At 31.5% G+C, this 13,554-nt stretch overlaps 1 protein-coding gene across 1 annotated transcript; it reads right to left on the reverse strand.

Moving 5' to 3' along the window:
• Positions 1-36: 36 nt before the first annotated feature.
• Positions 37-8,367, reverse strand: LOC107008011 (mannosylglycoprotein endo-beta-mannosidase). The gene is made up of 11 exons (XM_015206898.2): positions 8,076-8,367; positions 7,342-7,480; positions 6,890-7,117; positions 6,323-6,381; positions 5,390-5,438; positions 4,870-5,100; positions 3,714-3,883; positions 3,412-3,616; positions 1,746-2,408; positions 1,436-1,663; positions 37-1,105 (listed from the first exon to the last, which is right to left on the reverse strand). The coding sequence occupies exons 1-11, from the start codon at positions 8,213-8,215 to the stop codon at positions 308-310; spliced, it is 2,910 nt and encodes a 969-aa protein (XP_015062384.1). The 5' UTR covers positions 8,216-8,367; the 3' UTR covers positions 37-307.
• Positions 8,368-13,554: the final 5,187 nt, after the last annotated feature.

Consider the following 13,554-nt stretch of genomic DNA (forward strand, 5'->3'; position numbering starts at 1 on the left):
GCAGTTCCACAGGTAGGAGTACTCATGCACATAGCATTAAATGGAAATTAAAACGATTTTATTGATCAAAATGACATGAATGTCAGAAACTCCTACGGTGCACAGCTGGGCTGTTTCCGACAAGCATTAGAGCTCTTATTTCCAGACTCTTTCCTCAGAGTCAACTACGTTTACAGTATTAAAGGATAAACTTCAGTACAAAGCACCAAAAGAGGGAACATTTTGACATCCAGAACTAACGATGACATGAAATACTACTATTGTACAACAACACCTGTAAACAAACTGGAGCAAGGAGATGACTGACTTAAAGTACGGTGTGCACATCATGGTGGTTCCAGCCATGCAGTGTGACCCGAGGAGTGACACCAGGAGGTACTTCGAAGGAAATGGTTACTGTCATCACTTCACCTGGTACCAGTGAAAAATAGTTGTCGGAGTAATGAACAGGAAGGATGCGTGTGTCTTCTTCACCTTTCTTGTTTTCCTCCTTTGAAGCATGAACAGAGAAATGAAGAAAGAAAGCAACTCCTTTCCCCGTTCCATTAACTTCAGAAACCTTCGCCTTGTTGTGCCCCCTTGAAAAGTTCCTCCTAATCTTCTCGTATAAACTGATTTCATGTTTCTCCCCATCCAAAAGGTCAAAAGATTCTGATGAATCCGATTCATCAAAGCTGCCGTTTCTTCTGATAAAGTTATTTCTATACGGTGGAGCATTAGAATCTGGCTTCTTTGATGTGTTCTGAATATGCATGCGCATTTCATAGCTCGACCCTTTTATAAAGGTTAGAGAAGTTATCTTGAGGGGTGGTCTTCTCTCCCTGAATTGTTCCAAAAGCTTGTAATCACCACCGGTTAGGTGCAACCAGTAAAAATTCCTCGAGTATATGCGATTATCAGACACATCATAGAGTTTGAGAAGAAGAAAGTAAACTGGCTTTGAATTCTTTGACTTCGGATACTTCATCTCAAACGTAGATATAGTTTTTTTGGGTGGCACAGTAAGTTTTTCAGAGGTTTTGTAGTATGGACATTCGCCTTCCAAATCCCAAACTGAGGCTTCTATAGCAACGTTAGAAAGTTCCTCTGACGTAGTGTTCACTACCTGTAGACAGTAAAATAATCATGAAAACAGTAAAATTCCACCAGATCTTATCCTAGTTCCTGCATTATCAATTTTTTGGATGCAAAAGTTGCACATTTAAGTCTAGGTGGTATGAAAGAAGTAATACCTACTATATTTATTTCCCTATCTGAAAAGGCAAGCAGAAGGAGAAGTTCCAAAAAAATAAAATAAAAAGTATGATCAATGCCAGAGACTTCAGGTTCTGAATTCTAGCCTCCAATATTTATTATATAAGTTCAAGCATATCCACTTTCTATTATTTAAACCAAAGTATTAGTTATCCTCTAACAATGCTAGACAAATGATTACCTCAACAGAATATGTTGCCAGATTAAGCTGAACATGAATTGGTTCTGCCGCAGAGCGGCAGCCATAGAATCCTGCTGTTTGGTCAAGGAGATGATCATAAAACTGGCCTCTTAGACCAGTCCATGGGTTTTGAGTTTTCCATATCAAAACACCTGTATATTTGCTCCACATCTGGGAAGTGTAGCCTTCTAAAAGAGCTCTGTACTGAACATAGTTAACAAGCTGTGCCTGTATATGATTTATTTACAGAATAAGTCAAACGCAGAAAAAATGAAAAATAGTTTGCACATCAATGAAACAATTAACTCACCTTCAGACAAAAATCATCCAGATCATTTGGTTTCCCATATGATAATATCTGGTCATGAACCTTCTCTGGTTTGGAATAGGGAATGTATTTATGATAAGTCCATATGGGATTGGGGACTTCTTCAATGTAGCCATTCGATAATTTTTTGAACAGAGGAATCTGCCACCCTTCTGGAGGCATAGTTGCCCTGATAGTAGCCGCTACTGGCATCCCCACGTTACCGACCTCTGGATTAAAGCCATACTGGTAGTAGTCATGCTTGAAGAAGTCCTCGGGGTTCTGAATTTCGTAAGGACCATCGGTGAAGTCCCCTTTCCCATCTGCAAATCCATCCCACATAGATCCTTGAACGTAAACTCTAGTACCATCTAGATATTGACTTGGATCCTTTATCATGAGAGTAATTGTTGATGTGCCATTGTTATTCAAATTCATATAATATGGATGGAGTTGTAGATCATTCTTCAAAGCAGCATTGATGTCAGGTGGTGGAACTTGTTCATTTCCCCCAACCCACAAGGCAAGACTAGGATGGTTCCTCAAAAGCTTAATTGTATCTCTTGCACATAGCAAGAAAAGATCATGGTCAAGTGGGCCATCTGGGTTTGACACAGGGTCACCTCGTCCATCACAGTCCCCGGTAATCCAGAACTCTTGCCAAACCTGCCAAAGAATGAGATATTCACATTATGATCCTCTTTTATTCTATAGAGCTATTTTATAAATGCACTTCATCTCCAAGTAACTCTACTTATAACATTTTAAATTGTAGTTGACGCAGATGCCAATTTTATGTGTCTATCCATGGGCTGTTGCATGGAACTCCACACGCTGAATAGAAGTAGCAACTTTCTAAAGTAAAAGCAAATAATCGGTTCAAGATTCTGCAAGAACCAAATTATATATACTCTGTACATGAAAGCAATAAATGCCTCTGCTCTGAAGAGTCCAACTAATATGTAGCTTCATCAGCCTAGCAAGATATATGGACATCCACAACCATTGTTGTAATAATCACCATCGCCAAAAAAAAGAAGCCATAATAGTTGTCAACTAAACCATCCAGATATTTTATCTCTGAGACAAGTTACTCTTTCGAAGCGATAAAGCAAGTTGGCTTCTGTTTTACTTTCAAGTTTCAACCCATATGATCTAGAAATTCAAAGGAACTGGCATATAAAGCAGGGTAAGAAGGAGTTCCCTACAGCTTGAAATTTAGATAAACATAAACTCAAGAGGGGCCTTACTGAGGGATGCTCAGATTCAGTTGCCTCATAGGAGAGGTCTATTCAGGAGAACAATGAAAATATGAGAGAGTTCTATGGCATTTTAGTACACCTATGAGATTCTAATTTTTAGTATAGATGATTGAATGCTATTTGTGAAAAATCCTATATCTTGTCTAGATCTTCTACCTTTTCTTTTTTTCTTTATTGTGATAAAGGAGATTTTCTACCTTTTATGTACTAATCATATAGAAAGTGATTCACGTTCACATCGATAAAGTTATTCCTTAAGACATTGGCATCCGGTACTGCAATCAAGAGGTCATCTTTCCAACTATACAAATTAGGATATGCACACACAAGGCAGAGCACATCAACACGTAATAACAAGTTAGAAACCACAAATGCAGAGAGGTGGGGTTAGAAGTGTTTGTTCTCACCAGTAAACCATACAAGTCACAATAATGATAAAACTCAGGTCTCTCAGCCAGTCCCCCACCCCAACAACGCATCATGTTGAAGTTCATATCAGCATGGAATCTGATATCCGTCTTGTATCTTTCCTTTGAAAGCCGCAATAATCCATCTGAGAGGATCCAATTACCCCCACGAATGAATATTGGCTGACCATTTACCTTAAAAATCCTGCCATGAAAACAAAGCCAATATAAACACCATTATGTTAACTAACGAAACAAATTTCTCTGGAGAAGATAAAGGGAGATCTCAAAGTTACAGTTACCTTCCACCTGTGGCACTATCTATATGACTCTCAATTTTGCGAAAGCCAAAATGATGACTCCATGTATCCGATTCTCCATAACCTTTCACATTAACAGTTATCTCGACATTGTACAGATGTTGCTTTCCCATGCCATTAGGCCACCATAAATTGGGTTTATATAAATAAAGCTGCAATGGAAAGATTTAATCCACTTAGACTAAAAGCTTTTCATTTGGTTCTCCTTTTAACAGAATAAACCTGAGATTCATTGACGAGCAGTACAATGGAGAAGACTGATTTTCGAAGCGAAGACTTCACTAAAGCTCAATAAAAGAGACAGAATAGATGCACCCAGGAAAGAGAAAAATCTAAAAACCAACAACAAAAATAAAGAACTTCATATAGAGAGGAGTACTCGATTTAGAGCATGTGCTAAGTCAGCACATGAACTGGATCAAACATCCCAAAAGGATTTCTTTTTCATGAGGCACTTTATTGTCCTGTTTCATTACATCATTGTTCACCAACTTCAAAGAATGAATAAAAGAGAACGTTCTAAGAACAGAAACGTGAGAAAAACTTGCGAAGTTTGGACAATCCTCAGTCAAACCAATATCCTCATGGTAATTGGTATACTAAGATAAAACGTAAAAAAAAGTTATTGGATTACCATCTCAAGCATATCCTCTCAGTACTGTATAACTCTCTGATTTAATCAACTGGAAGAACAATTGGAGGTAACACCGAAACTCAGTAACAGAAACCTTCACATCCCCTCCCACATGGATTGTTATTCAGATCATCAAGGAAAGCATCCAGTAGACTAAAGCCAGAGTGTGTGCAACCTTCACTTGGATTTTTTACAAATATGCTAACATAAACTGGTGTGTTGCATTCTTTTAAAATAGCACTCTAACACCCTAACTAAGGAGTGCACTGTACCATGTCCTACTCATGATTTTCTCAACCATAGACCCAATTGGGCCATTAAAAAGTGACTTTGTATACAAGCTTGAGACACTACAAGATGTTTCTTAGGACTGGAATTAGAATCTCCACAACATTTTTTATACTAATTTTATGAAAAGGATGAAGAAATACATATACCAATATTACTTTAGAATCAAAGAGAAAAAGAAAGTAACAAAACAAAAGAGAGAAAGAAGAAACTAACTTGAGGAAATGTATAATGAATGTTTGCACCCGCAGAAATAGACACATGCTGTGTCTCAAGATGCTCAACTAAGAAAGTACCATCTTCAAGTTCAGTTGACACTTGGATGTTCAGCGAGCATTCAGCTACCAAGGCATTTCTGTTGACCAACTCTACCGTAGAATGCAAATATACCCTCTTGTAGTCGTCAAAAAAAGATGAGGCCAAGTGGGGATCTACTATTTTCACTGGCTGCACCAGAAATGGTATTTAATCTGAATCAGGAACTATATATTAACCACAACAGGACGAATTGTTAAGGACACAAAGTAACATCACCCAGCAAAAAAAAAAGGATAGGAAAAGTTGACCACTAACACCCAACATTGTAAAAACAAATAGTTGCCAACAGTTTTCTGGTTAAAAGTACACAGGTCTAAAAGGTGAAGTTCACAACACAAACTATAAGAATCTCCAATGATTATTCAAAGAAACAGACTAAAGATTCATGAGGCAGAACTAGATTTGATTGAAATCTTACCCCTGTAACAGTAATGGATACCTCATCCCAGATGCCAGTGTTCCTATCCCTGTAAATAATGTGAATATCACACAACATTAACATTTAAAGTGAAACAATCCTGCTTTATTTGTTTCAGAAATACTGCACTTGGCAATAGTTGTGAATTTATTCAATCCAAGAAATTGGGAGGAACATTATCAATGGAAATATTCAACTATGAGTTTTGGGCTTGATAGTTAATTAATTATATTTGATGACAAAATCATTGCTTACTTTTAGAACAAATTTTCTCCAGCTTAACTTCTTTGGAGGCTTATAAGACGTTATTTGTTGGTGAGGCCTGAAAACTACAGCCTATGTGCAAGTTATTTATATGAATCTTTCATTGAAAATTGCTGAATGAAGTCCATCGACCCTAAACCTACAGAAATTTTAGAAAGACAAAAAGGTGAAACTGTGCACTATTTAATCGGTTAATATACTCATAGAAAGAGAAAGGAAAGTCTCAGCTTTATTTGACTCTGAGCTCAATACAAAGATTTGGTGATTCTTATGATTGAGATCAATTGGTATACATCAAGTTTACAGCACAATAACATACCAAGCCACAAATTTTTAAATCGATCACATTATATGTAAAAACATCTTGGGTAGGTTTCTCTACTTTTTGGTATAATGCTGGTATGCGGAAACGAAGGTTTTTCCACATCAACCTACCGAATCCCTTGAACTTTTTTCTGAGCTGTGACCCGCTATGTTTAAAACTCACATATGCAAAGATGAGGTTTAGATATGTAAAAATGCAGGCTAAAATCACATAAACGATATGTTTCCGCTAAGTGATATACCTCTATATATATTCATATGGTAATTCCAAATATCATAAGAGAAGTGTTACAGTGAAGAAAACTGATTCAAAAACTAGCTCAGAAACAGTAAATCCATCCACACCTTATTGGAGTCATCCAATCCCAACCTTCGACATATTGTGCAGCAACATCTTTCCCAATCTAAGATACGAAGAAGAGAAAATTATGGTCCGTTCCACACATCATAGAGAAGCATACATTTTCACTACTGATCTTTTGCAACTGAGACAATGAAACAGGAACACTTTCTGGTTAAAACAAGTTCACTATAAATAACGCAACTATCGAGGAAACACAACCAAACTGATTGTATACAAGCCATATACCAAAAGAAGAGAACCTACACCAAATTAATTATGATTTCTTAGTGTCAGTTGGAGCAAGTAACATGAAGTTAAAAGTTAAGATAGTTCAAAGAAAATAACTTCCCAATAGTGAGGGAAGTCATTTTCCCCTTTTGGTGGACAATATTTTCCTAACCAAACATCAGAAAATGACTTCGTCAAGGAAAACATTTTCCTGGAAAATGATAGCCAGCACATGTTTTTTGTGTGATTGTCTCCCATGAGAGAATAATCATAATGTGCCCCCTGAAAACAATAATAAAAACTTCCAAAATGATTTGGCTTAAGTTTAATTTGAAGAATACCTCATGATCACCACCTTGACCACCCTTAGGAGGAATACGCCCTGGATGATCAGGAGGATAGACAAGCACAGCCAGCAGATTCTGACCATCCGGATGCAAAATGTCAGTAATATCAATAGAATGCCTCCTAAACATTCCTTTTGGAAGCACCTCCTTGTGCCCATTCAGATAGACTTCAGCAGAATAGTTAATTGCCCGAAAATTAAGATCCACGTGTTGATTATTTGACTGAAAAAAATAATTAATCAATCACTTATTAGCGGCAACGAACACAGGGAATAGTTGCAAAATCAGAAAGGAAATGAAGCAAGAGTTGTAACATTCACTCGGCAGACTAAATAATATCTTGAGGTGCTCAATGTGGAGAACATATTAGATAAGATACAAACACCCATAGTAGAAAATGAGTCAACGAATTAAAATGAGACTGATTAGATACAATGTATACATACCAGCTTACATTCAAAGGTAGTGAAAAACCAGAAAGTGTAGTGTTCCCTCCCTGAATCCGCAATGTCAATAATTGCTTCATTTTCCAACCCATAGAAAGGATCAGGAATAAGCTTGTTTTTTAGCAGAGTTCCTAAAACACTGCAAAAGTTGAACTACAAAGTGTTACAAAGTGAAAATTGAACAAATATAGCAACACAAAGCACCATCTCCACAATGCTTAAATTTAAACATCATATCAAGCCCTTGAAGATATGATGTTTAAATTTTTTGCAAGTCAGCCTCTTTCCCCACATTAAATCCAGATGCTAGCTACCGTACAAATGGGGGCTATGAAATTTAAACTACAACAGTGAATGTGAAGAAACCAAACAAGAATCAAGTCATATCAGCACAAAAGGTTGTATATATCTTTAATAAACTACANGCCTCTTTCCCCACATTAAATCCAGATGCTAGCTACCGTACAAATGGGGGCTATGAAATTTAAACTACAACAGTGAATGTGGAGAAACCAAACAAGAATCAAGTCATATCAGCACAAAAGGTTGTATATATCTTTAATAAACTACAAATTGCATATTAAAGTGGAATAACTAAATCAATCCTAACAATAATCATCAAGATTCCAGTCATTTGAGCCCAAAAAGAAACAATTTTTAAGAGTGAATTTTCATATATTCAAGAAAACCCATGACCAGATTCCACTGATTTTGAGTAAAAAGAGAAACATTACGTTCCAGGAACAGCAGCTTCCATCCAAGGAGAATTAAGAGGTTGTGTTGGAGGTTGAGTAGTAGTGAGCTGTACTCCATTGATTTCAACTTCAGTGGATCGGGCAGCTAACCACCCTTTATCCAACACTGTCTTCACCATTCAAGAAAACCCTAAAAGAACAACCTTAATCTCCTCTTTTCTCAACACACAACACAATGAGAGATGATCATCACTGCTGCTACTACTTTATGGAAGAGGTTCTTCTTGTCCCATTGTTGACGACTCCACGTCATCTTAAAGAAAAATTGGGTCNCTCAACACACAACACAATGAGAGATGATCATCACTGCTGCTACTACTTAATGGAAGAGGTTCTTCTTGTCCCATTGTTGACGACTCCACGTCATCTTAAAGAAAAATTGGGTCCCTCTCTCTCAACCTTGTCTATTTCTTCTTTTGATTTTGATTTTTTTTTTTTTGATAAATCTCAGTTTGTTTACTTATACTATTCCGAGAAAATGATTTTTTAAAAATCGACGCATCACCTATCCTGTTTTCTTTAAAAAAAAATAATAATATAACAGTCAAATCGATGTGTAACGGGATGGACTATACGTAAATTTAATTTTTATGTGTATAAGGATATTTAAATAACATATTTTTTTTATTTTAAAAAAATTATCTAATTTAATTTGATAATGTTCCTAACTTAAATTATATTTATGTCGAATATGTAAAATTATTTTTTAATTTTACGATTCTAAATATCACATGAATACTATATGTATTTTTTTTCAAATGATAATGATGAAAACAAAGCAATTAAGAACGGAATGACAGTAAAAAAAAGTGCACTAATTTAAACGCAAAAAAAAAATATTTTCTACCTATTCATTATGGAATATATAAATTAAAAATCAAGATTTTAAAGAAGTTTTGTATTTTTTGAAATAGTTAATTGGGAATATAATTGATAAAAACAAAGATTATTCTTTCTTCATTTTTCTAAATAAACAATTAAAAAAAAGGACTAGTAATAAGGGACAGATGGGATATATAATATTTCGCTCCGTCTATTTTATTTGTCATGTTACATTTTTCAAAAGTTTAATTTGACTAATTTTTAAAGTTAAATAAGATTAGATTAATTTAATACTTTAAATAAAAAATTTAGATATTCAAAATTACACAAGAAGTATTATATATAAATTTCAAAAAAATTTACATATCAGTAAGTGAAAAGTATATTTTAAAATATTAATCAACATTTTTATAATTTGACTTTAAAAATGAGAACTATGACAATTAAAAGTAAACAAAAATAATAATAAAAAATTATAAATAAAATAATAATTTAATCAAAACTCTAATATGAACCGTGAATAAAAAAATAAATAAAAGGACTAAATCTCTCGAAAAGCAAGACAACTACACAACAAACCCACTATCTGAGTTCGATTACTTAGGTGAGTGTGGTTTGTCCACATAATTGGGGATAAAAACTTACTTATGGCTAGGAGTGGGCAAACTTAATTAGTTACTAAGTTAGAATTAATTAGTGGTGTACCTAATTAATAATTAATTATCCACGAAATGCAATGAAAGCAAAGAAGACATTAGTGATACAAATTACCAAATCATGCTTATTATAGCAAAGTGGATTTATTGAAGTTTAAGAAAATAATAGAGACTGATTTTATTGAATATCAGCTCAAATCTTTCTTTAATCTGTTTAAATTTTGTATATAAGTCCTTCTAGATTTTTTCTTTTTGAGATATATATTATTCAATCAAAACAATTCACAATTACAATAGATTAAATTTTAAAATTTAAAATTCAAAATTGTTCAATAAAAAAAAATTGGACTTCTATTTAACTTGTTCATTTCATTATTATATACTAAAAGAAAAGTATTGATAGTTTATTTGATTCTTTCGCTTTTCATGGAAGAATAACATGGAAAATAGAAGAGAAAATAAATTAAAATAAAATAAAAATTTTTAATAGCAAAATCTTTTGCAAACAAAGGAAGACGGCGGAGAAAAAAAAAAAACAGAGATGGAAAATAAGGATGCATAGGTATATTTTGTACTAATAGAGTAATAATAATTTTTTTTTAATAATTTAGTTGATTAACTATTTGAACTCTCATTTTACTATGATGGTTTAATTTTTCGCACTATAATTTTCTTTTGATTTTTCATTTGAATAAAAAAAAAACTAGTAATTATATAATAATTAGATTATTTTAAGTAGCAAATATAGTTCTTAATTGTCTCTTGTATAAATTTAATTTTGGACATTAGACTTCATTAATGTGAACAAAAGATTTGGAACAGGGTTTTAGGTAGGATCTAACAGGCCTATTATAGGGAACATTTAAGAACAATAATTGCAAACAAAAATAGAAGGAGAAAAGGTAATACAAGACCGACAATTCCTCAATTTCATAAAAAATGACATATTTTAATTTCATATGGAGTTTAGAAAAATAAAAAATACTTCTAAATTAAAATTATGTCAAGTGTATAAAATTATTTTTTAATCTTATAGTTTTTAACATGCCACGTCGAAAGCTGAAATTAAAATATTACAAAAAAAAATTAAAAAGTTATTTCTTTAAAACAGACTTAACAAGAAATAGAGGTTATTTTCTATTCAAATGGAGAGAGTAATAAAAAGTGGTAATTGATTTGAGTACTCATTTGTTTGGGAGCATTTTACTCCTACTGATGTATTTTGGTTTCTACTATTAATTTGTTTCTACTATTAATTAATTAACTAATTAGATATTAATTAAAGTCTTAATGAAGAAGAATTTCTTTTGACTCTAATCTTATTTTATTTTTTATAGAGAAAAAATAGAAGTAGAAGTTGTTAAACCAATGTAACATTGTTAATTAGTCTAAGGGCCCGTTTGGATGGGCTTAATAAAAGCAGCTTTAAAAAAGTACTTTTGAAAGTGCTTAAACTTATTTTTAAAATAAGCAGTTATGCGTTTGGATAAAAGTGCTGAAGTTGCTATGCCAAACGTGAAAAGGGAAAAATGAAAGAAAGAAATGTTAGGGTTATGTGGATAATTTGGAGATTGTATAAAAATATTAAGGGCAAAAAGATAAAAATGTGGTCAACTTAAAACAACTTATAAGCTAAAAAGGAAAAAGCACCTCTACCCCATCTTTTAACTTTCGGCTTAAAATAAGTTTTTTTTAACTTAAAATAAGTTATTTTGAGTATTGCCAAACAGCTAAATAAGTCAAAAATCAGTTTTTAAGTCAATTTGACCAGCTTTTAAGCTGAGCCAAACAGGCTCTAAATCCTTAATGAGAGACTTTTCATATGAATTTGTCCTTGTGCCTCTTTTTGTTGGTATTTAAGCTTCAAGAAAATGCCCACTCACACACCAAACAAAATATCACTATCAACTACTACTAGCTATCACAATAATTATATAGTCATGATATTTTTAAATTTGCATAACTTTTAGTTTATTTTAAATGCATAAAATATATGATTAATATGCATAAAATATACGATTAATATATCTTAACTTATGTGATACAATTAAAATTTGAGAATTGATTAATTTTTTCTTGAATCTAAATTTTTTTAGATACGTAAAATTCTTTTAAGTTGTTAATTATTATCATTTTGAGTACTTTTTACATAATTTTTAAATATATACATTTTATTTTATATAAATAGAAAAACTTAAAATTTCTATATTCAAGTTCACAGTTAAAAATTAAAAACTCGAACTTTGAATTTCATGTCACCATAAATAAAGTGATAATGAATGTGTATTTGACATTATTTGAGGTGTATAAAAATATATTAGTTTGAAAATTCGTAATTACTGTATCTTTTGTAAACCTTATATGTTCGATATTTGAATTTTTAATTCATGGGATATTCTATGTCTTGGTAGTTTGTATTTTCAAACTGTTACAAAGAAATTTAAATAAATAAATATAACTTTGTAAATCATGAAAAATACTTGGTTGAAGTTGCCAAAAACTCAAAAGAATAATAGAGTATTTAAAAGCCAACCGTTACATTTAATATATATATATATATATATATGTATATTATTATTATTAAACCAACTGTTTTTAGCAATTTAAATAATTAATGATAGTATCGGTTTTCGGACACTCATGTTCCATTTTCTTTAAATATTAATATTAATATTAATAATGACATTAACTACAGTCTCATAGTGTATCAATTATATTGATCTACCTTTTTGAGTAATTTGAGTGCAGAACGTTTTGTTTATATATATATATATATATATATATATACACACACGACATTTAAAAATGATATGTAATTTTCAAGACATATTCTAATTTTGTAAAGTTAAATATATCGACAATAGTGAAATAAAATAAAAATATTTCTCAACGTCCTTTCTTATATCAATATAATAGAATTAAATTTAATTTCATTAATGATTACTCAACACTTATTTTATAGCACTTAAACAAATAAATTATTGTTATTTTTTTATAATGAAACACTCATCTTCACGTTAAAATCACAAAATCAATTAATATAATTCTAAAAATAATCACTCAAATTCACCTAAGTATCACATAAATTATCAGTATAATAGCTACTAATAGTTTTGTGATATTTAAATAAAACTAAATGATATTTTTAGTTATAAGAAAATAATACAGTTGCTTTCTTAATATTTAAATAAAGTGATACATCTTTTTTTAAAAATATATAATTTTGTTTTTGACCAAGCTTGTTAACTGAACCCCCACGGCTGGTGCGTCGTATTCACGCGGCTCACTTTAGCGCAAGTCAAATTTTCTTGGGCTGTACCTAGCCGGCGAACGTTAGCCATGACCTTTTCTTTAACCTCTTTCGGCAAATTATAATTCACTATCAGTAAACAACGACCAACTATTTAACTTTTCTTTGAATAATCCTTATATATCATTTATAACGTATTAAATTACATTGTATTAAAATTTATGATATTTAAATAAATTGTATTATTTTTTATAATTATATAATATTAAACATCAATATTATAAAAGAAATATCCATACAAGGTAAATTATAAAAAAAAAATTAAAATAACAACTCAATCATACAAATAAATTGATAGACAAAATAAAACATTTCATATATAATATGATAACATTTACATACAATAAAAACGGATGTGATATCTAAATCAATATTATTTTCATCCATAATTGTTTGACAGTTATATTTAAAATAGATATTCAAGATTAATTATTGATTTAAATAATTACAAAATAATTACTATTCTTAATAATTGCTCTATTTTGTTTAATTGAAAAATTATGTAGATTTTTAATATTTTTGTTATTGTAAAATTATATTTTGTATTGAATTTTTTTCGAATATGACTTTATTTTGATAAACAAACGTGAACAGATAGAATAAAATTAAATTATTATAATAATTTATGCATTAATTTTATAAAATGACGAATCTATTTATAGAAACAGAT

Source organism: Solanum pennellii, chromosome 1 (genome assembly GCF_001406875.1).
Source record: "Solanum pennellii chromosome 1, SPENNV200".
NCBI lineage: Eukaryota > Viridiplantae > Streptophyta > Magnoliopsida > Solanales > Solanaceae > Solanum > Solanum pennellii.

What these genes read in the sequence shown, in the direction of transcription:
- LOC107008011 (XM_015206898.2), bottom strand. Translation starts at nt 8,215, where the DNA reads ATGGTGAAGACAGTGTTGGATAAAGGGTGGTTAGCTGCCCGATCCACT. An exon ending in GATTGGATGACTCCAATAAG is followed by an intron (nt 5,439 to 6,322) that starts GTGTGGATGGAT and finishes CATTATTTACAG; the next exon opens with GGATAGGAACACTGGCATCT. An exon ending in TGGATGATTTTTGTCTGAAG is followed by an intron (nt 1,664 to 1,745) that starts GTGAGTTAATTG and finishes AATCATATACAG; the next exon opens with GCACAGCTTGTTAACTATGT.